General features: G+C 35.0%; 1 protein-coding gene across 8 annotated transcripts in view; it reads left to right on the top strand.

Moving 5' to 3' along the window:
• EPHA5 (EPH receptor A5) overlaps positions 1 to 24,796 on the top strand; it is a 319,729-nt gene that overhangs the window by 53,376 nt on the left and 241,557 nt on the right. For all 8 annotated transcript variants that reach the window (XM_013978750.2, XM_013978749.2, XM_003129048.6 and 5 more), the window contains exon 3: positions 13,537 to 14,200. In XM_013978750.2, coding sequence (XP_013834204.2) covers positions 13,537 to 14,200 — 664 coding nt within the window. The remainder of the gene's footprint in view (positions 1 to 13,536; positions 14,201 to 24,796) is intronic.

Raw genomic sequence — 24,796 nt, 5'->3', positions numbered from 1 at the left:
CTTATATCTGGAATCTAATATATGGCACAAATGAACCTTTCCACAGAAAAGAAAATCATGGACTTGGAGAACAGACTTGTGGTTGCCAAGGGGGAGGGAGTGGGGTGGATTGGGAATTTGGGGTTAATAGATGCAGACTATTACCTCTGGAATGGATTAGCAATGAGATATTGCTGTGTAGCACTGGGAACTATGTCTAGTCACTTATTACAGAGCATGATAATGGGAGAAAAAAGAATGTATACCTGTATGTGTAACTGGGTCACCATGCTGTATAGTGGAAAAAAAATAAAAGGTAAAAACTTAAAAAAAAAAAAAAAAAAAAGAGGAAGAGGATCTTATACTCATCAATAGAACAGACTTGTGGTTACCAAGGGGGAGGTGAAGGGAATGGGAAGGACTGGAAGTTTTGGTTTAGTAGATGCAAACTATTACATTTAGAATGGATAAGCAATGAGGCCCCACTGTGTATCTCAGGGAACTATATCCAGTCTCTTGGAGTAGACCATGATGGAATAAAATATAAGAAAGGGAATATGTGTGTGTGTGTATATATATATATATATATATATATATATATATATATATATGACTGGGTCACTGTGTTGTACAGAGTAAATTGAGGCAATATTGTAAATCAAGTATAATTCAATTAAAAAATTAAAAAAAAAAAGTAATGAACTGGCCCTTATAAACCTCTGACACAACCTCTCCATAGGATTAGAAGGGACTCTCTAAGGCTATAAGGGGTGTCAGAGCCAAAATAGGGAACCAGCCTAAATTCAGCAATTATCTGGTTGAAAAGAACACTCCTTTCATCATTGATGATTATTCTTTAGTTGAGTAAAAAATAGTCTATTTTGTTAAAAAAAAAAAGAGAGAGAGAGAGATGATCTAGCAAGAGCTTCATAGTTGTCTTGCTGAAGAACATTTGTTTTCTGTAAAATATTTTGTGGGATTCTAGTTGCATAGAGAATACTTTGAGTGACATGACAGTAACTTCTTAAGCTTGAATTCAAAGTTAAGAAGAAAGTACACAGTTAAACTTGGGAAATAAAAAATGTGGCTGTGCTTTGGATAGAATACCAGAGAGTGACTTCCTTTACTTCATTAGTTTGCCTACCAATGACTAGTTTCCCATGAACTCTTTGTCTTCCTTTTGGAGGCATCATGGCATAGTGAATTAAAACATGAGCTTTGAAGTCGGATACATCTTAGTTGCGATTCTTGTTGACGTTGTTCATTAATTGTGTAACAATTTCTCCTGGTCTTTCATCCCTGTATCTCTCAGTTTTCTGCTCTTATTTACTCTGTGTGGGTGGGTGTGTACATCTCTGTTAAGTCCTATAAAGATGCATCACCTATGTAGGTTTGTATTCATCACCTCTACAGTACTGGGGACAATAGCACAAGGATCTCTCATATTGCCCTTTTATGACCACACTCAAGTCTCACCTGCTTCCCCATCCCTATCTCTGACCTCTAGCAATGACAGCCTTACTCCATTTCTGAAGTTTTGTTACTTCACAAATATTATACAAATGTACTTATACAACGTTTACTATTTTGAGAGTGATTTTTCTCTCTCAGCATAATTCCATAATTCCTTCAAGTTGCTTGTATCAGGATTTTGTTTCTTTGTACTGCTGACTCCTCTTCCATGGTACATTTGTTCCACAGTTTTGTCATTCACCCCATGAAGGTCATCTGGGCTGATTCTAGTTTCAGGACTATTTAAAGCTGTGAGTATGCATGTGGAGATATTTGTATGAATGTAAGTTTTCATTTAATCTGGAGTTAATGTCAGTTAAAATGGCTGTGTTGTATAGTAATTCCATGTTTAGTTTTGTAAGAAACTGCCAGTTTTCCAGGGTACTGTACCATTTTATATTTCTACCAGCAATGCATCAGCAAACCAGTTTCTCCACATACTCATCAGCATTTGGCGTAGTCACTATTAAACATAAATAAATAAATTCAAATAGGTGAGTAGTAATATCTCATTGTGGTTTTAACTTTCATTTCCCCAATGACTAATGACATTCAGTATCTTTTCCTATGTTTACTTGTCATCAGTATATCCTCTGCAGTAATGTATCTGTTTATATCTTTTGTCCATTTTCTAATTGCATTATTTATCTTTTACTAGTTACTCAATTTCACTTTTGAGTAGTTTTGCTCAGTATAGAATTCTCGGTTGACAGATTTTTTTTTCTTTCAATATTTTCAAAATGTCATTCCACTCTCTGCTGGCCTGCACTGCCTTTATTGAGGAGTCCACTAATCATTAATTCTTCTTCTTCTCTACTTAATGAGTGGTTTTCTTCTTGCTGCTTTCCAATGTTTTTTAATATCTTGGCATTCAGCAGTGTCACTGTACTGTGTCTAGGCCTGGATTTTTCTGTGTATGCTAATTGGATTCAGTGGACTTTTCAGATTTCTACATAGATTTTCATCAGATTTGGGAAATTTTTGATATTTATTAGAATATTGTGCCTGTCTTTTTTTTTTCTCTGTTCTGCTTTTGGATTCTCATCACACATACATGGATATACTTTATTTAGTTCTAGAGGTCTCTTAGGTTCTGTCAACTTTTTATTCAATATTTCTCTTAATCTTTCTTCATATTAGATACTTTTTCTTGATCTGTTCTCATGAATATAGTGTATTTTTCCTGTTCATTTACACTTTTAACACCATATGATTATAAGGATGTAACAAACCATAATTAATAGGAGTTTTATTTATTTCTAAAGTATATATAAATGTTTTGCTATGTTTAAAATTGGCTTTTTCCCTCATCATTATGAATTAGAGATCTTTATATAAATCAATTAATGTTAACTTTTGCATAATGATGACTATAACACATTTTATTCATTCCTATTGATGGAAATAGTTTCTAGTATTTGGCCATTACAGTGTCTGAGGTATCATCTTGGCATACACACACACACACACACACACACACACACACACACACACAAGTATATATGACCTAGCATATGTGTGTATATATGTCAAGTTTCACATGTGAAAATCCTAGTTAAAAAGGTGTTAAGTTTACCATGTATTGCCAAATGGGTCCTTGATTTGGCTATCAGTATATTCTCCTAGAAGGAGGGTTCTGAAACTTGATTCTATATCTATCTAAAGTTTCCCTAAGAAATCCACATTTAAATGTACAAAAGATTATCCTTTTTTTTCAGTATAACCAGCCAAAAGTGGAATGGAGAAATACTATCAAAGAGCCTGAGATTTCCATGAGCTCACCAAGCCATCTTTTCTAAGGACCATTAGTTATTAACTATTAGTTACATAGCACACAGAATGAGAAATGCAGGTCAGTCACAGTTACCTCCTCTAATTATGGATAGATCATTTATCATATTCAGATTATTGTTCGCTCATTACAAATATATATAAAAATATCAAATATCATCTAAGATTCTTTAGGCTAAAAGATTCCATATTTCTGTACCATAACCAGACTTACTTCTTATTTGCATTTGCTCCAATTATGTTTCCTGTTACTAGAATATATTAGTGAGGGGATTGTGTTGATAATCAGGGAAAAAGGCAGTCAATAACTTGTTTTAATTTTAAGATTAAAATCACAATGCAAAATTAATTTTACTCTTCCCATTTGTGGTTACTTACCAAGGAAAAAGAGGCCTCAAAATGATCTAGGGGCAGGAGTTCCCTTGTGGTGCAGAGGATCAAGGATCTGGCACTGTCACTGCTGTGGCTTGGGTTGCTGCCGTAGCATGAGTTCAGTTCCTGGCCTGGAAAATTCCACAAGCGATGGGTATGACCAAAAAAATTTTGCTTTTAATTTAAAATATGATTAAGGGATAATATAGGAAGATAAAAAATATAGGCAGAAGATCCAAGTAAGAACAAATGTATGATTTATCTTCCCAACTACTGTAATTTCACTAATGCTGTGAAGATTTTATATTTGCCTAGAATTCTTGGCATCCTCAGAAAAATCCATGTCCACAGTAATTCGCAAATAAAAAATCCTTGATAAAATGTAGCAAAATATTTAGATTGAGTTGATATAAAATTTTTATAAGTATTAGTCAATCACTATCCTCAGACAACATACCCTGTTATAAATTCCACAGTCTAAAACAGGTCAGCATTAAATTTGCATTAAACTAACTATCAAAGATACAAAAATGAGTGCTAAAAATTTGGAATTGTCATTTTAGAACTATTGCTAAACATTTAAAAATTTCATGGTAAGTTTTTGGTAAGAAATGTGTACTTTTACTTAAGGAACTATTTTTTTTTTTGTTGAGAGCAGTTTGGGGAGACCAGAAAGGCTCAACAAATGCAGAAGAGGGAATTGCAACGGACCCATGGCTGTTCCTTCTTTTATTTCCACCTCAAAGAGAGAAGCCCTGGGATTCTAAAAAAATAAAGCTGCCTCTTATGGAGATTTCGGCTCCTGACTGGACAGCACAGTAACTATAGACAATCTCCATTTCTGCAGTGTCAATACAGCTGTGGCAAGTGGATACAGTGGGTTTTAGTCTGTGTTATGAAAGTATAATCACTTAAACTCAAATAAGCTCAAAGCCCTAATGTGACTGTTTCCCAACAAAAACTGAGTTGGAAATTTGTGTTGAATAGCCACTGATTACAAGAACATGGGATTATGTGAGATACAAATTGATTATGGGAGTTGCTGTTAAGGCTGACACCAGGAGTATAATATCCTCTACAGAAAAATAAGGACAATGTAAACCAGAGACCACGGACAACATTATGTTTCTGGTATATTTTATAGGCTAGATAATAATTCAGAGTTGCAAATGATTCAGTGAAATCTCCCCCTTTTTTTTGCCAGAATAGCAAGGGTATAATTATATCTATTTTGCCTGAAACATTAAGTGCACCAGAAGTTAATCTGCTTTATTTTCATTAAATTGAATCCCAAATGAAATAGTTTTTTCCCTCATTTACTGAAACTTTCATATTGCTTCAAAAAGAAGACTTCCCCATAGAATTTATAGCTGTCTATAATAGGATAGTATTTATATTAAAGAGAGGAGTACTGTCACTCTAAAGTTTTAAGTGTTACTGGGAACATCTATATTTAAATAACACTGAGAGGCATCTCTAACATTTCCTAATGTATATCATGAAGGAATTCTTTATTGTGAGTGTGTGTGTCCACAATGAAATGCTGAAACATAGGAAAAACATGACTCCTTAGATCTTAAAATCCGTGGTAAATATATACTCCTACATAAGCAAGTATGCAATTGAGATCACAGTCATCTCTCTAGAAGGATATAAACTCACAGACTTACAAGCTTTTGTAATAGAACACAAATGATTATTTCTATTACCATAGTTTTACAAGATTTCAAATGTTGCATTATATCTGTTAGAACAGGATGAAAATGCACAGTGGCAAGCTCCTATTGCTTAAAAATGGCAATGTCCCAATATATTGTGTAACGTGGAACTAAACTAGATCAGTGGTTTATAAATTTATTTTTAGGTGCTCCCTTTAAAATTATAACTCATGGCACAAAATCACTGACAGACTAGATAATCTTTAATCTAATTGCTTTTTGATAAAACATTAATGCGATCATTTAAGATTTGAATTCAGTTTATTCATTTGTTAATTTCAGGCATACCTACTCACTTAACTCATTCTGTCCTTTAAAATTATTGTCTACCGGTTTATGTTTGAATTTCTTTTTCTAAGTAAATTTTTCAATAAAAAGGCAATTTATAAATTTGAAGGATTCATGACATAATTTATCATTTTATATAATGCGAAACTGTATAATATATGCCTTCTTAAAGGTAGAATAACAACATATATAAGCAGTCATGTATATACATTTTTCTTTTGGTTTTTAGATTATATTCATTACAGTATTTTACAAAGAAATATCTTATTCCTTAAATTGTAATCTTCTCTGAATATTTTATCCGATATGGTGCTTTTGATTTTTCCAATCCCTAATTCATTTCTTGTGCACGTGGATAATTTTTTTAAAGAATAAATGAACAAAGAAAACATTTTTTGTTCTTTTCTTTTTTAAAACAATAATTACTGTCTGCAACATTAAAGAAAAAAACAGTTGTTTTTTCAGGAGAAAAAAATTTCCTCTTTGCCATTCATATTTAGTGTTGTAGACAGATGATCAATTGGCTAGAAATTTCCCTGTGAAAATGTTCATATAAATTTGAAAGTTCATCTGTATCTTTATCAAGTGATTTTATTTGTTTCATAAATTGAATTTAAGCCCATAAATATTTGTACTGTTCCATGGGTAGTAAAGTAATTGACTTCAGCTTTATTTCAGACTCAGAAAATTAATTGAGTCATTTCTAGCAATACTGCAGCATCATCCTTATGAATTTTAAAAACATTTCAAATAACTCAAACACCTATTTGATGTAGTCTAATATATTATTGAGGAAATGTAACAAGATTATTGATTCAAATGATTTTTGCTGAAAGTTGATACATTTTTCCATATTTATTTTACTAAAGAACCACAGCTATTGGAGTGATTGAATTTCTGAAAGAGAAATGAATACTACTTATTTTCTTCATTTTAAACCATTTTGTCCTGTGGTTGTGCATAAAAAAAAAAAAAAATGAGATACTTCTCTTGCTCAATAGACTTGTGTGACGTTGATCCAAAAGTCAGTAATCTGATTAAGGAAGCATGGGGTGCTAGAATTCTACAACAAAGGCCCACAATTTTATCTTTTGAGAGCATAAATACCTCGTTCACTAGGTAATGAAAGTTTGTCTCTTTTGTACATTAAAATGACTTCATGTGCCACTCTGTTTTATGCATTAGGATTTTAACCCCTCAAAAGCAGAAAACATTAATTAATAGCAGGGAGTTTTTTATCAGAGACATAATTTGGCACTATCTAGTGTATATTGATCTCTCTGGGTCTCAGTTTACTCCTCTGCAAAATGATGTGGTGGTGTTCTGTATGATTATGTCATCATATAGTGTGCAGTGAGAAAAGATCACTCGTCTCATGTGTAGATCGACTAGCTGTAGCTTGAGCTATTCTTCCTGTATTCTGTTAGAGCTTTGAGGTCTTCCTACCCTGCATAATTACCTTTGAATTATGGCAAAAAGTATCTAAAAGCATTGTGACCCAAGATAAAGTTTTGTTTCCCACTTGACTCTCACTGAGCATTTGGGCAGGAAGACTAGGGACACATATTTGTGACCAACATGCACTGGTTTTAATAATACAGTGTTTCTTCATAATGAGTAATATCTTCTAGGGGAGCTGTAACACATCAAAGTAGTAAGAACAGACAAAAATGTCCCAGCAGTAATAGGATTCCTCACCTTTTCTGCCATCAATCATGTTCCTAAGCCACTTATACTTGGAGGATTTTCTGGCCCATATATTGAATGTATCAGGGAGATGTCTACGTGCACACATAGATGAATGAACTCTGTTGAACTTCCAACAGGGAGCAAAAACATAGTGATTTTATGTAAGCATAACAAGTCTTATAAAATGTTATGGGGAAGATATTAGTAATTGTTTATTGTGCACCTGGGGAAAATAAGAAAATAAGCAGTTCATTTAGGTTCCTGCTTGAGTCTATTTTACCTAATTTTAATCATTAAAGCAAAATTGAAAAAAAAATATGAAATAATGAAACTAAAAATCTGGTATTAAAACTGTAAATTACTATAAGAAACTAAGCATTAACAGAAAGAAAAACCAAAGATAATTGGTGTGTTTGAAGTTTCTAATTTTTTATATTTTATTTTGTGTGATTTATTCAAGAGCAGGAAGTTTCCAGAAATTCTAGACTTTAGGTAAATATATAATGAGGTAGCAATTGGAATGTGTTACTCACTGGTTAAAATGGGTGAAATGACTGACTTTCCAATTTGAACACATAGTCAGATTACTTCTCAAGCACTTCTGAAGTCATGAAGAGTTAAAGTGACAGTTAATTAGTAATTTGAGATCAAGATATCTTCAGTAAAGTCAGCACATACTACACACACACTGAAGAGTTTAATAATGGTATCTAACAATATTTTGAATAAAGTGAGAATCCTAGAAGTAGTTTCTTTTTGGAGCATTCCAAGATGCATTATAAAAAATACTGTGATATTAAAGGATAATGGACTGCTATTTCCGTATTCAAAGAAGTGTTTGTGATAAACAAGGTCTTGATGCAAGGTTATGCTTTGGACACTTGAGAATAAAGCTAGAGGCTGTTGAGTCCTAGCTGTATTTTAATATCACTTTGCCAAATAAAATCATTAAGATGGTTCTGATATTGTTTAACTGAAATAGGAAAGAAGGAATGGTGCCAACAACTGATGTGCTATAAGATGCTGTGTTATAGAATGGTGAAGAAGGCTAGTGAGTGAAAAATAAAAACTGAATCTGTTAAAACATACCAAAAAAAGTATATATCTAAACTTAGCCACAAGTTATAATTGGGAAAATGTAATGCTAATGAGAAGTAGTTCTAAGGGTAATATGCAAAACTAAACTAAAAATAATTGTATGATTAAGTAAGAAACTATCTTGAAATACCTAAAGCTTTTTACTGAAGACTAATTTTTTGAAAATATGAATTCATAAACTTTCCTTGTATTTGAATTTATAAAATTCAGTTTACAGAGAACAAAATTTATTTTTGTTCAAACAAAAACAAAAGGCAAATCATATAATCATTTATTTGCCATCTTGAATTATTTTGAATTTCATATTAACAGTTCTCTAGACTAAGAAGGGATATTTTATGTTCGAGATTAATTCATTCATTGTAAAATAGCCTGTGTCTTGTGGTATCAGACTCTGAGATACAGTAGAGAACAAAAATACTTGTGTCTTCATTTTCATATCTGTGTTTCAAGGTACTAAGATATACAGAGAGAGGGAGGAAGGAAGGAACGAAGGAATGAAGGAAGGAGGAAAAGGAAAGGGGAAGAAAGTGAATTAATTATTTGTGGTTACATCATATCTTAAAAACAATATGAATTTAGTTTCAGCAGAGTGGAGTAGCAATCAGTGAAGTGAATCAAGGAATCCCACATCCAAACCCACTCACCAGGGATAGAGACATGCCAGTAACAAGACAGAGGGACTCAAAGGCAGAGGGAATCCTCAGATGGTCAGGGTGATATTTTGTGAGCTTTTGTGGGAAAATCCTTTCTTTTTGTCTGGTCTCATTTCTAAAATGAACAGTAGAACCCGGTCTTTTTTCTTTCTTTCTTTCTTTTTAGGGCCAGACCTGTGGCATATGGAAGTTCCCAGGCTAGGGGTCAAATCGGAGGTATAGCTGCCAGCCTACACCACAACCACAACGACACGAGATCCAAGCCATGTCTGCAACCTACACCACAGCTCAAGGCAACGCCAGATCCTCAACCTGCTGAACAAGACCAGGGATCAAAGCCACATCCTCGTGGATAGAGGTTGGGTTTATAATCTGCCATGATGGGAAATTTCAGGACCAGGTCTTTTAAGGCCCCTTCTGATGTTCCGTATTGGATCCTAGATGACTGGGATAGAGAGTTTCAGTTCCCACTCTAGGTTATGTAACAGTGCACCAGCTATTAAGTCTCGGCTAATACTTCTAGATACTGTAAGAGCTGGGGCTAATTCTAGGGCTTCGGGCTGTCTTTCTTCTGTACAAGACCAGCCAAGTATTTCCATTCAGTCCTCTACTACTATACTTTAGTCTCAATAGATTAATCTCTGCGTAGAAACATACATAGACACACAGTAACGAAAACAGAACTAGATAATAGGCACACCCATATACTGAAAGGTCAAAATCAACTCTGTTTATGTGTTTGGAGATGTAATATAAAGGGAGATGTTAGTCTAGGCTGTGTGTTCTGAATCGGTGTTTTAAGTTGTAAAGGCAAAAGAAGTGATGGATAAACTAGGGATTGAAAATGATATCAATGCTAACAAATTAAGAGACAGTAGGAGCTTGGGGCAAGAAACTTAATAGAGCTGAGAGGCAGGCAGGAAGAAAATAGTTCTTAATGGCTTGGGTAGGAAAAGTTGGTAACTGCATGATACATATAAGAATATGAAAATAAGTCTTTTTTTCTTTTTCCACTTCTCTGATGAATGTGGCTGACTTTCGAGGCCTAGCCAGGCATGAGTTGGGGTTCTCCGTGCCCAGTGGGAAAAGGAGCAAGTCCAAGCATTTGGGGGAGAAATCAAACCAGCCCATAAGGCAGAGAAATAGAAGTAAAGAGGAGGCAGACACAGAGAAAAGCCTGAGCTCAGAGTCTGGGTCTTAAGGAGTAGCTGGACCCGAAGAACAGAGCTATACCTACTATACTTCATTCAGTGATCATGCTTACATAAGACCCAGGCACCTTCATTGCAATAATCAGAGTATCAGCAAATACTTTTCATTAAACCATGAAATCATAGGAATTTCAACAAACTTGAACTTAAAATATTGTGCTTTCTGCCTGTGTCCTTTGTTAAATTACTGTAAGCTCCTTTAAGTTAAGGTTTGCAAAAGTGTCTAGGAATACACCTGTTATGATCCTAAGTTCTTCCTGAGTGCTACTTTCTCTTCATGCTCTTGTTTCTTCTTTGTAGATAAGATATTTGCTGAGGACAGCAAGAAGTCTTCTTGTTATTAAATGGAAGAGCACTTGGAAGAATTCAAAGTTTTATTTCAGCTAGTCAATCTAAAATAAATGGAATATTTTGTTTCTTAGTGCATTTGTCTAAATAGGAGCAGATATTTATGGGAAGTGTGTATATTTTACCTGTTTGATTCTCTGAATAGCTTATGGCCATAATTATTTAAATTAAAGTCTTTCTATTCATTCATTAGAAGTAGAAAATGTGAGCCTTCATTTATATTTTGGACACTTGAAAAGAAAAATAAATAAAATCCCACCATGATAGATTCTAACATCACAGAAAATTACAGTTTTTCTCTTCTTAATTGAGAATATTCAGAGAAGTAAAATGCTTATGCACATACTTTGAAATTATCACCCGAAGCAGTAACTGTTAAGCTGTCTTGTCAATTGCTGCTTGGCTTGCATTTTTAATAATATTTGTGGTACCTTGGATTTCGTACAGACAAAGACTATGAACTGCTTGCCTTAGAATCTTGGAAGATGCTGCTATTTTAATTCTTTTTACTTGTCCAATTCTTTCAACTTTCTGGCAGGGTCCTATTGGAATATATGATGCAGAAATAGGTCTTCTATAAATGGTTTAAGGTCAAGGATTTGAAATATGTTTGTGTTTTGCATTGGAGGACTATTATAAAATAAGGGAATCTAGAGTAGAAATAATGTAGTATTATTTTGGCTTTCCTTGTTCAGAGACGAGCTCTTTTTGTTGCTGTTTTCCATTTTACTAATTCAAAGAAAATACAGTTAATTAACCTTATTACAGTAAGTTGATCCTTTCTGGTGTTTTCGTTTGGTTAGTTGAGATACTTTTTGCATGAAGTATTAATCATGGCATTCAGTAACCATTTACAATAAAGAGATTAATACCTAGATGGCTTTAAGGAAGAAACTAAGTAGTTTAAGGAGAGGGTGCTGAGATGCAAAGCTAAACTAGAAAATCAGAGGCTCAGTACAGTTTGCCACCTGGAGGCTACCTCTGCAAGGACTGAATCATAAACCACTGCAGCTGCTGACCCTTAACACCCCGAAGGAGTTCGGAGTGGAGATCAGGAGGGAGGCACTCTGTGCTCTGGAAAAACTGGCAGAACAAGTCTTCAGATATTTTCTGGAGCTGCTGTGAGCCCAATTCTTGCATCCCCTCATATCCAGAAAAGAACTAAAATCCTTCATGGGGACATCTGCTCTTCATAACTAGCAATAATGTCCTGCAAAATGTGTGCTTAATTGCACGTACCTCTCCCCTTCACCAAAACCACATGTATACTGTCCTTGTCCTGCCTCTTTGGACCAGTTTTTCAGAGCTATCTGCAATGCTGTCTCCCAGGCTATGTAGTCCTTCTTTTGCCCAGAATAGAACTTAACTCAGAACTCTCCTCTTGTGCATATTTTTAGGTTGATAAGTTTATATACATTTCGAGAGAGGAGAAAAGTGAGATTAAATGAATGAACTCACATAACAACCTTATGTGAAGGTCATAAGGCTGGATAAAACTTACTGTCTCTCTCTTGTAATTTTAAGGAGCTCAGCATTTCCCCATCTTTAGCACTTTTTACTTCTGTCTACCCCTTGGCATCTAGAATTCTGAGAGGGGCCACCTGAGGTGTATGATTTATGTGCATCCCTTGTGCCTCCACAGTTTTCACATCTTTGTCAGTTGAACAGAATCAAGAAATAATATTCCATTTAATTTCATGTCTAAAGAAATGAGGTTCTATGAAGTTTATTATTGATGATACTTAATGTCTAAAATCAGTCTGGATTTATTGAAAGTCATTATGTATGTTTCACTTCTCTACGTGTTTAACAACAATTTTTAAAGATTTAAAATCAAATTACACATAGTTTTATACACATGGAATAGGTTTAAGTTTTTTTCCTAAGTTATAATAACATCTTTAAGGAGAATAAAAATCTGGTTTTACACTGTGATTATGGTACATTGACATTCTCAAAACTGTAGTATTTTACTAGGAAGGGGACAAATTTAGATCTCTTATTTGGCTGAATAATATTTTGGAAGCTTACACAAATCATATATAGTTTTTCTACATCCTATGTATATTCAAAACTTCTAAGGTCATTGTGCATAAAATAACGAATTGGTAAGAAAGAATTAATGCATTCTCAGGATATGTACAGCAAAAAAAAAATCAGTATTTGAAATTACAGGGATCTTCATATTACTAATCTATAATTTTCATCCTTTTTTTCTGTCTCTAGATTTATATTTGTGGATAAATGTAGAATAAACACTTACTAGTTATCCACTTTGTAAGAGTCCTAAACAGATTGATTCAATGAAATAAATACCTATTATTAATTGTAAGCTAATGAATTTCCTTTCAAGTTTTGTTACATTGATGTGTTATTTGTAACATGCAAGAATTAAATGTGGATTTACATGTTACATTTTTTGCTTCCTTTCCACGTTTACTACTTTTTTCTCATTGTTATCTTCTAAAAAAAAGTTTATATCCTTTTTTCTTTCAAATTTTATCTGCACTATTAGTTTATATCCTTAACTTCCTTCCAAATATATGTACTTTCTTTTCACTGTTCCTTGTTAATAGCATTCATATTCAATTTTCTATTATTTTTACTCTGGATTACATTATTTTCTTTCTTGGCATATCAACCATGTGTGTTCACCTTTGAGTTACATTGGAGACCTTGACTAATAGATTCTTAATTTACTGAATTTAAGGAGAGAGAATTCTTTTTGTATTCTTACTATATAGCTCCATCTCTCAATACTATATATCAAGACTGCAGAAATTTCTACACCTGAATTAACTGTCATTGATGACTTTGGCTGGTTATTTTCTCATTGATTTTTAATTTTTTGTCTTTCTATTTTATATTATACAGTGGGAAGAGATTGGTGAAGTTGATGAAAATTATGCCCCTATCCATACATACCAAGTATGCAAAGTTATGGAACAGAATCAGAATAACTGGCTTTTGACCAGTTGGATCTCCAACGAAGGTGCTTCCAGAATCTTCATAGAACTCAAGTTTACTCTGCGGGACTGCAACAGCCTTCCCGGAGGACTGGGGACCTGTAAGGAAACTTTTAACATGTATTATTTTGAGTCAGATGGTGAGAATGGGAGAAACATCAAGGAAAACCAGTACATCAAAATTGATACCATTGCTGCCGATGAAAGCTTTACAGAACTTGATCTTGGCGACCGTGTCATGAAACTGAATACAGAGGTCAGGGATGTAGGACCTCTAAGCAAAAAGGGATTTTATCTTGCTTTTCAAGATGTAGGTGCATGCATCGCTCTGGTTTCTGTGCGTGTGTATTATAAAAAATGCCCTTCTGTGGTACGGCACCTGGCTGTCTTCCCTGACACGATCACCGGAGCTGATTCTTCGCAGTTGCTTGAGGTGTCGGGGTCCTGTGTCAACCATTCTGTGACAGATGAACCTCCCAAAATGCACTGCAGTGCTGAAGGGGAGTGGCTGGTTCCCATCGGGAAATGCATGTGCAAGGCAGGCTATGAAGAGAAAAATGGCACCTGTCAAGGTAAGAGTCTGCCTGCAGATCTGCAGGGGCTGACTGCTTCAGTTGAATCATGTGTATGTATTTCTTCCAGTGATTATGAGCAGATAGATGACCTTTTACTTTGCTAATTTATGGAAATGATTTCTCTTCAAGTTAGATTTCTCTTTTCCAAGAATTTTAAAACTTCCGGCAATGATGAAAGATTTAATGTAAAATGTTATTGGATATACATAATTAATACTCAGAGAGTGTCTTTCTTGCGGTATAGTAGTTCATATTCATTTTGCTTTCAGAAATTTTGTTTTTGAACAGCTCAAACCAAGGGATTATTTCTTTGTATGTAACTTTCTTAGTATGATTATTGTCTGCTACTCTACTGCTGTTTTCTCTTCATAAAGAGAAAATTGAACTCTCCTTTCTCTGTAAAGTTCAAATGCAAACTTTAGATGAGACTTGTTTTTGTCTTTTAAAAATTCTTCAGATGTAAGTACAGCCACATGAACAAAAAATTTTGTAAGCCGGCAGGACTTTGTTTACTGCATTGTTTATATGTAATTGCTATTACATGCTTGTTTTTAAGAACTTACAGGTCAATTTTAAGTGCATAATGAGTTGTGCCCAAGAAAATAACTGTTTGGAGATGGAGCCAATACAGAAAGGTCATTTCAAAGCAATTTGCACTTAGAGATTTTTTTTTTCTGTTTTAATTTTTCTTTTAAATTGAAACTTGATCATGCATGCTTCCTTCTTCATTTGAAAATACCCTCATTTTGCCCACAGTGTGGCGAGTTGCCCTTTTAAACCTGGAAATTTATCAATGGCTTTTTGGAACAGGATAGCATTTTATGTCAAAGTGAAGAACAGCTCATGAAAAAGAAAAACATGTCTTCCTTAAAAGAAAAAAAAAATTCATCCTTATGAACCCGACCTTGTTTTTACCATGAAGTGCACGTGCCAACTAGGTAATGAGAGTTAATGTGTATCAACAGAGGAGAAAACCAATTGCTGAGAAGTCCCCTAATCCCACAGGTAGCTTCAGGTTTTTTTTTTTTTTTTTTTTTTTAAATAACGTGTATCAGACTTGCTCAAGTTTCTTTAGGTCTGACTGTACTTTGGCTGTAGATCCAAGGAAGCAAAATTAGGAAAACTACCTGTAAATCATATTAATTATTTCTCTCTAGAAACACGTCACACTTCATTTAAATTTCCTTTTTTCAGCATCACCTTATATTTGTATACCATCTACAGTTAAGTGCATGGTTGTTTTTCCATGTATTCTACAACTCTATTCCTGTATAGGTATATATAAAGTTTTATTAAATCAAATTTATGTTTCAGATACGCTTTTAGATTTGTCAAGGAAATTAATCATATTTTACATGGGGTTGGATTTAAAGAAGAGTTCCAGCTAGCAATATCTTAACTTTTCTTTTTGAGCCATCTTCTTGGTGAAAAGTGAAGCTATTTCTAATTATGGAATCAGAAGGGGGAGTTAAATATAATCCAGTGAATACATTTCATTCTTTTCCCTGAAATATTTACAGAGTAAATCTTATTATTTAAGAATTTGTTTTCTATAGAGCAGCAAGCTCTATTTGATTGTTTGTTTATATCCATTTAATGAATGCTGTGTGGTAGCTTTAGTTCAGTGCATAATGACCCTTGTCTTTATCCAGATTGACACAGGGTGTAGAGGACCTCTGTATTAAGAGGACAACTTTTGGTTGTTGCTGAGATTAAGTTATTCTGCAGGTGCTTATCATGAAAAATGTCTTGGAGAAATAGTATTCTGATGGTTTCTAATGCAAGCATTTACTGCGCTTCTTTTGCTTCTTATACTCTCACTAATTGAACAGTAGAGACCTGAGAGAAAAAGGGGTGAACCTTATAGGAAACCTCACCAAACTGTATTCTGTCTTCATGCCTTTATCACCCTACTCTGGTAGCAGGAACAAAGGGTGCGGGGTTGTGAAGGCTGTAGACCCCACAACCTCAGAAGGTGCTCTGCACAACGTAGTCTATGTGAGGAGTGCCTTTTGGTGTTTCTCATATACAAATACATGTCAACACTCTAGGAGGAAGTTCAAATGTCTATTCTATAAATAACTTTCTTATGGAATGACTAAATAAATGTTCAAGGTTTTGGAGAATTAAGGGCATCACAGATATTTCCAAGGCATTTAAAATCTGTACACAATATGCACATGCAAATGTAAATGTATGTATGTGTGTATCATACAAAATTTCACGGTAACTCTAATTCATTCTATGATTTTAATGTACTATCCCCAAACCTTTAAGTGGAGATTTGATGTTTTGGACCTATCTTTGTAGACCAGAAATCTCAGAATCATTCTTCTTATCTCCTTCCTACTCACTACCCAGTTCCACAAACTATCTATAGAAATTACCATGTAACTATCTCATAAAGTTGTCCACTTCTCTCTGTTTCACTTTTCCCCCAACCTATAAGCACATGTCATTGGACCTTTATTTCTAAGGATACTGAATGATTGTATAGTTTTGATTGATTTATGTGCCATGTGAGTGTATTGCTTCTACAAAAATGCAAATCTGGTAGCTTCATACCCCCATCCTCCTCAGGGCCTACCCACTCCCAACACACTGTCTTTAAACACTTCAGTAGTTTCCTTTAAAATGAAGTTTTTAAAGTGGCCTAAGATCCTGCTTGGCTTTGCTCCTGTTACCTCTCTAGACATATCTAAAGCTGTGCTGCTCCATTTCCATATGCACTAGCCACGCTGGCTCTATTTTAGTTTCTCCAAGCCAATTTGCTCATTTTCATTACTTGTTCTTCTGTGATTCTGTTCCCTTCCCCTGAAACATTCTTTTAGCTCCTTTATGCCTCATCAGCTTACACTAATCTTTCAGATCTGTGCTGCAGCACCCCCCGCTAAAGTCTAGGTCAGGCCCTCTGGTGTTTACTCATATATCTTCCTTCGTAGAACCATTTAGAGTTATGATTTTACATATACTTGCTAGTTTCCTATGTGATTAATGATTCATTCCCCACCCCGTTAGACTACATATTCCTTAGTGACAACAGTGGTGCATGTTATCTTTTTTTTTTTTTTTTTTTTTTTTGTCTTTTTAGGGCTGTACCTGCGGCATATGGAGGTTCTCAGGCTAGGGACTGAATTGCTGAATTGGAGCTGTAGCCTCTTGCCTACACCACAGCTCACAGCAATGCCAGACCCTTAACCCACTGAGCAAAGCCAGGGATCAAACCTGCGTCCTCACGGATAGTAGTCAGATTTGTTTCTGCTGAGCCACCACAAGAACTCCAGTGCATGTGATCTTAAGGAATAAGAAAGAAGTCAAGGCAAGAGGTAAGGAAAGTGAATTGGAAAGAGAAAGTAGAATAGGCAAAGGTATAAAAGAATCCTGTATTTTAGAATTATGTATTTTAAAGAAATAATTGTAATTATTTTACATATGTATTTGTCTGTAGAAAACATCTTTGCTCATAAAATTGATGAACACATCTTTTAAATTAATCTTTATTTAGTCCTAAGATTCTTGGGCCAAATTTTCAGGTTCCAGGTCTTTAAATCATATGTGATTGGCATATATGTTAACTATTATAGAGGTCATCTTAGTGATTTTTATAGACCTCAAAACATCACATGCTGTAATGTGTTTATAATATAGCCTTATTATGTACTTACATTTAATTACTCAGTTTCTTTGATAATCAAAATATCTTGGAATTTAATTAAAATTATAACTAATTAAGAAGCTGAAATTTGAGTAAACCTGTTGTAATGATTATAGTATGTTTATATTTACTCAGTCTGTGCTAGAAGGTGACCAGGTAGTTGCTGTCAGATCACGTTCACATGACCTGATATTCGTGCAGAACATGGTGGATTTGACCCAAGGGCCTTTAGCAGCTAAACCTTCAGGAATCAGAATGCAAGGTAGCTAATTAACATACAGATTCAACCCAAAAGACAACCAAGAAGCAATTCAGGAGTCCCTGTCCATTTAGTAGTTTATCGTCTTTGTGCCTCTTTCATTTAACTTTCTTTAAGAGAATTTAATTACCTTTTTCATAATAATCTGATTTTAACTAGGTAACCAAATACTCTGGTTTCCGTGGTATTAACTTAAAATTCGAGCGCATTTCATTTTCTAAGGCTTACTTATATGCCTGGATTTTCTTTAATAAACTGTTTTAAGTGTACAAATTTATTTCTTTGAAATGTTCCTTATTTTCAGGAGCTAATAGTGCATTAAATCTATTTATACAAGTATGTTTCCATACTTGTTATTTATTATTATTTCTGATGAAATCCATGCTATTTTTTTCCCTTAAGAGTCATATGAAATTTTTTGGAGTACAAAATTGTTAGCAAAAATCCATTTTGGAAGTTTCTGCTTTTTATTGAAGTGAATGTGTTTGACAGAAGTAATTGAGTTCACATGAATCAAACACTGCCTGCTGAGTTCTCTTGTGATTACGTTGCTGACTTGCTCAGATGCAAGGCAAGACCACTAATCTTCATCAGTTGCTAGTGGAATGAAGTAGTAATTTGAAATTACCCCTAGATAATTATAGTTTCACTTATATCAAATGGAGGAAAGAGATTTAGATTGTGGGTCACTGCCAAAACCAGCTAGAGTGGAGAAGGTATATAGCACATGTTCAAATTCAGGCTGAGGGGGTTGACACGCCAAGGGCTGTGGAGAAAAAGCACTTATTAATTGTCCAGCTGGGAGATGATTGCACAGCAAGGACAAAGTAGGGGAAATATGGAGCTCAAGAAAGAGCCTTGATTCAGAAACAGTGCAGATACTGCAGGGACTAGTATGCCAATCATTCAAACTTCTGGTGCATATTTATGTTTGAAACAAAATTGGCTGGAAATTTAGTGTATTTGGTGTTCATATAATTATGCATTGGAGAGCCTAGTTATTTTTAATTAAGCATGTTACCAAAAAACATCAAAGGGTTTGAACTTTTGGTCTGATCTGGTATGCTTTTTTGTGCAATGAAAGGAAAATAATTTTAATTTTAAAAAATGTAACAAAAGATGGTGATTTTTGAAGTATAGCAGGTCAAGTGTGTATGTCTTACTGCTGTGAACCACCACTAAGACAGTTAAGTAGTTAAGTCATTTTATCCATTTGCAAGTATAACACATGAGAATAATAGATTTTTTTCCTTTCTAACTCCTCCCTTGAATGTTGTGGATTAGTTCAATTAAAATGTTAGAGAAGATTCTGCATTTTCCCTTTGTTTTTTTTTTGTTTTTTTTTTTTTTTTCTGAATCAAGGTTTCTCAACACTAGTACTGTTGATGTTTTGGGCCAGACACTTGTTTGTTGGGGGAGGGGTGGTCCTGTTCACTGAGAGATGTCTAGTAACTTCCTTAGCCTCTAACCCACTGGATGCAGTAGGCCAGTCTACTCCTGATTTCTGGTAGTCAAACAGGCCTCCCTATATAGCCAAAAGTACCCTGGGGGCCACTTCTCTTGCTGCAGAATCACTAACTTAAATGTACTCCCTCTGCCTGTGTGAGTAGATGGCTGCTGAAGCTGAACACGTTAATAGGCTGGTTACCTTCGCAGAAATGAACATTTTTCTTAAAATTCTACAGAATGAAGGGGGTGCACATTTCTTAAAATTGGGTATACATTTTGAAATGTGACTAATTTAACTTGGATTTATTGAGACAGGGATATAGGACATTGGGAAATACATTGCTGGGAGAGATAGCATACGTCAGGATTTTCAGCACATAGATTCTGAGCCAGAATGCCTGGGTTCAAATCCTTTCTCTGCTGTTTATCAACTCTATATCCCTCCTCAAATTATTGAATCTCGTCATTCCTTGTTTTTCTCATCTCTAACTACCTCATAGCAATCCGATGAAACATTGCATGAAAAAATTTTAGAATAGTGCCTAGCAAATAGTACTTATTCAGTAAACATTAGCAATGTCATATCTCTCATTAAAAATAGTTATTTACAGGAATATGTGTCTGCCTTTTACAAAATACAGGATAGCTTCAGCTTAGAATAATTTGCTCAAACTATAGAGTATATTCTTTAGTGGTATAATTTATCAAAGGATAATCCTATGTTTTTATTTATTGAGTGATCAAAGCTATGTAAGTATATTGGAACCTCCTTTATAAAGGAGATTTGCTCTCTCTTTAGATATTATCGCCATTCTTTCAGTTATTATTGTACTAGACACTGTAATCTATTTATACAATTCCTGTATCCTAAGGATGCAGGCAGGCTTACAAACACACATATGGACTCATATCTGCAGTTACAATTTGCGAAAGTTGTTCCTGGCAATGTGACTATGCCAGTTTAGTTAGGGTGGTGAGAAAATGTTTCCCTGAAAAGGTTTTTAACATAGATGTGGGGAAAAAAGAGACACGTGAACAGTGTAGGGAACAGCTTAATAAGCAGAAGGAGCTTATCGTGTAGAGACCTGTTACGTTACAATTATCAATTTTGGTTGTATCTCGTTTCTTTTGAAAATTATAGTAAAAGTGGATTTGCATATTAAAATCCAAGAAATAAGATAGCTGCTACTCCCTGAAATTACCTGCTAGAAGAAGCTATTCGTATACATGTTATACGATCTTAAAGAGAGAGAATCCCTAATAGCACCTAGAGTCAAAGACATACATATCAAATATGAAACAACTCAGTTTATTTAACTGTTTAATTTATTGGTGGATGTATTTTGTGGATGGCAGCTTGTCCATTATTGTACCAAATAAATGAAAGCTTTTTTCTTTTTTAAGAACTTAGCGTTTCACTGGTCCAGCAATTGTTAGGAATTTATGAATCTTCAGCTACATGTGCATAGTTAAAAAAAAGAGAATTTAGCAGTAAAGGAAAGGAAATAAAAGAGGCAAACACTCTGTAATCCCTCCTGGACAAGCTTTTGATCTTGATTTTGCGCTTCTGCTTTATCATTCAAAAAGAAGGCATCTAGTGTTTATCATTCGCAAAGAAGGCATCTGAGTTTCCCTTTCAATCCCCTATGTGTTTATATACATTTATTTAAAATAAATGTAACAAATACAATGCCTCATATTTATGGTAATAATATACAGCTACTTTGTATATTTTATTTTGGGTAGTTCCCCAGAATGTCTTATTATGATTATGACACACTCCATGTTGTTACTGTGCAAAGAAATTTTAGCGCTAATGAACTTGAGCTCCACTATAATCATATGGATGGAGAATTAATGATTATACTTATGCTCGGTGATGGTTCATAGTGTGCAAAATATTTCAATGGTAAACATATATTAAAATGAGATCCTTTAGATAAGTGACATTTATTATAATAAATATAAAATATATATATTATAGAATATAGAAATATAAATTAATATAGAAAGATAATTATCAGAAAAAAGTTTAACAGTAAAGATAAAAAGGCTATTATATATCACTATATATCTAAATTGATGTATTCAGAACTGATTTAAAATCTATGGTATTTAAATGTGCTGGGAAACCATAAGGTAGTCCTTTTGTTTGCTTCTTTTATTATTCAGATAACGGCAGAAGCATTTTTCCAAAGTCTGATAACATTAAGTCAGTATAGCTCTCTTGAGAAAAGTTGTGTGTACAGAAAAATTTAATGTTGAAAACTCACTGAGTATGATTCAGCAAACATCTCAGTGTCATTCTCAGATTCTTAAGAGCAAAAAGTTTAGAAAAATGAATGCAAATGTTAAGAAACAAAGAAGCCAACCCTGGCATAAAATCATTAAATAGACTTAAAATCTCAAAATCAATCTGTAAAATTACCAGGGGATTTTGTATGCAGTAAACAGCAGGCTTTGGGCTTTAAGGTTATGCAGCTCTCTGTTCAAATCTCACTCTTCCCTTTGGTAGCTGTGTGACAGTGGCCAGATACCAAACCAGGCTGAGCCCAACTTTCCTCCTATGTGAGGTGTTAAATAATACAGCATGTGTCTGCAGAGACAGTCTGTAAAGGCATCTAAAGTCAGCCGACTTCAGGAGCAGCACTTGGACTAACCACTTCAGCATGGCCTGAGAACTTTTGAAATGCAACATCTCAAGCCCCACCACAGAAACTGAATCTGAATTACATCTCTAAGTTTTTTTGTTTGTTTGTTTTAATATGTGCATCCAAGTTTGAGAGACACTAATATAAAGGACTCTTGGAATGAATGTTTCTTTCTTCTTTACAGATTAGGGAACTGAGATATATTTTAGATTCATGTAACTACATAAGGGCAAGAACAGAAATGTATTTATCCTAATCCCTTTGACTATATGTCAAAATATTGCACTGTCCATGTGGTTTCATGACTCTTTTGCATTAACTATATATATATATATATATATATATATAATCACTCCAATTTATGAATTATATTTTTGGAATGTTTGTTCTTTTTTTTTTTTTTTTTTTTTTTTGTCTTTTTGCTATTTCTTGGGCTGCTCCCGCGGCATATGGAAGTTCCCAGGCTAGGGGTCGAATTGGAGCTGTAGCTGCCGGCCTATGCCAGAGCTACAGCAACGCAGGATCGCGTCTGCAACCTACACCACAGCTGATGGCAACGCCAGATTGTTAACCCACTGAGCAAGCGCAGGGACCGAACCCACAACCTCATGGTTCCCAGTCAGATTTGTTAACTCCTGCGCCATGACGGGAACTCCTGGAATGTTTGTTCTTTTTTATTGACTTATAGGAGTTCCTCACATGATTTAACACTTCCTTCCTACTGATGAGGTGTTATTGGGACCAACTTGTATCTAATTTTGATCTTCTCAACATTTTCTTAGTGCAACAGTAATTTTAATAATTTAAAACCATATTGCTGGACACATCTATAAGAGACTGATTCCGTTGTGTGGTGCTGGCTGGGGCATGGGTATGATTTCTAAAGCTCCCTAGATGACTGTAAGATGTAGCTCGGTTTCAGAATATTATGATAGTTAGGGTTAAAGTTTGGTGGCTTTTGGTGTCTAGTGTGAAATTTACATCCTGAAACCTCATCCAGGGGAGGCTTTTGATTCTTGAAGTCTGATTTCTTTCCCCCATGAAAGAGCCTCCCAGCCCCCCGCTTCCTTGGTTTTCCTTGTGCACAGGGCAGTGTTTTACCCAGTGCCTTGTTGAGGATGCAGTCAATTCTTCAAGGTTTCAGACTCTCAGAAAGCTCCCCACCAAAGCTGTGGCCTTTCCTCATGGGCCCTGGGGCATTCAATCGAAGATTTCCTGTTTCCCACGCCCACGCCAGCCCTCCTGGCCTGCAGAGCAGCAGGATGGGATCAGCTCTAAAGGGCAGTGCTTCTGGCTTTGGCGCCCTCTTTTTTTTATTCCCCCTTGTGGGTTTCCCTTCCCAGATTTACAAAATATATTATGTTCTCAAAATGTCTCTGCATTAAAATAAAACATAGCAAATGAGCCCTGTCAAATGACAAAACTAAAACAAGTGACAAGTCTGATATCCTTTATTCAAGAGAAAATAACCCATGGATTAGGTGAGTGCAGTGCCTCACCAGCAGTGCCACACTCTTCCTGAGGGATTTTGGGCAAGAGTGAATTTTTTAGAGCATTAGAACAGGCAGCGTGGAAACGGCGTGATTGGCTAGGAGGTAGGGATTTCCTTATGAGGCTAGCAGGTCCTACTTTCTAGGGTAAGGTGGGCTAACTAAAGCTGAGTTGTAGGGTACTGACTGATGTATGTTAGCTTCCAAGACAGGCGTTTCTCATAAGTGCAGCTAATTTAGGTTTAGATTTGTGACATGTCATGGGCCACTGGGGTGGACTCCGTTTTTTAGGTCCCCATATACAGATTAACCTTATCAGTGCCAGATTTTGTTCTGTCGAATTTAGCATTTCTAGGTGTTTGTACCTGAAGAATTTCAGGTTTTCTTAGACCTTCATTTTATTGGAAGCAGAAGACCTGGGTGAACAAGTAACCTCTAAACTTTAGAGTGTGTAGTTCCCTCGATACACAGTGTTCAAATATAAACTTTTGAATTTTGAAAAATTATTTCTGACCTACAGGAAGCTAAAATTAGTAAAAGACATATGCATCCCTTTCTGAAACACTCACCATTCACCAAAGACAAAACTCATGGGTAATAATTTTATCAGAGATAAAAAGTAGATTTTTTTTCCCAAGGTACATTTCATTTACGTTTTAATTAACACATTTTATTTCACTAAAGAATTAATAGCTGACAAAAATATTAAATGAAACAGTTGTCAAATAAAATAACCTTTTAAAACGAGAATTGACACTTTAACATTGTAATGAATAGGGAAAAGGGAATCTTTTACTTTTCTTCTTCTGCAAGTAGCATTAGAATTAAAATGACGGGAGTTGCCGTCGTGGCTCAGTGGTTAAGGAACCCGACTAGTATCCAGAAGTACACGGGTTCCATCCCTGGCCTCACTCGGTGGGTTAAGGATTAGGAGTTGCCATGAGCTATGGTGTAGGTCGCAGATGTGGCTCAGATCCTGCGTTGCTGTGGCTCTGGCATAGACCTGCAGCTGTAGCTCTTGATTAGACCCCTAGCCTAGACTAGGAACCTCCATATGCTGCAGGTAAGGCCCTGAAAAGTGGGAAAAAA

Source organism: Sus scrofa, chromosome 8, assembly GCF_000003025.6.
Source record: "Sus scrofa isolate TJ Tabasco breed Duroc chromosome 8, Sscrofa11.1, whole genome shotgun sequence".
Classification (NCBI taxonomy): Eukaryota; Metazoa; Chordata; class Mammalia; order Artiodactyla; family Suidae; genus Sus; species Sus scrofa.
This window is presented reverse-complemented; position numbering and strand designations above follow the sequence as displayed.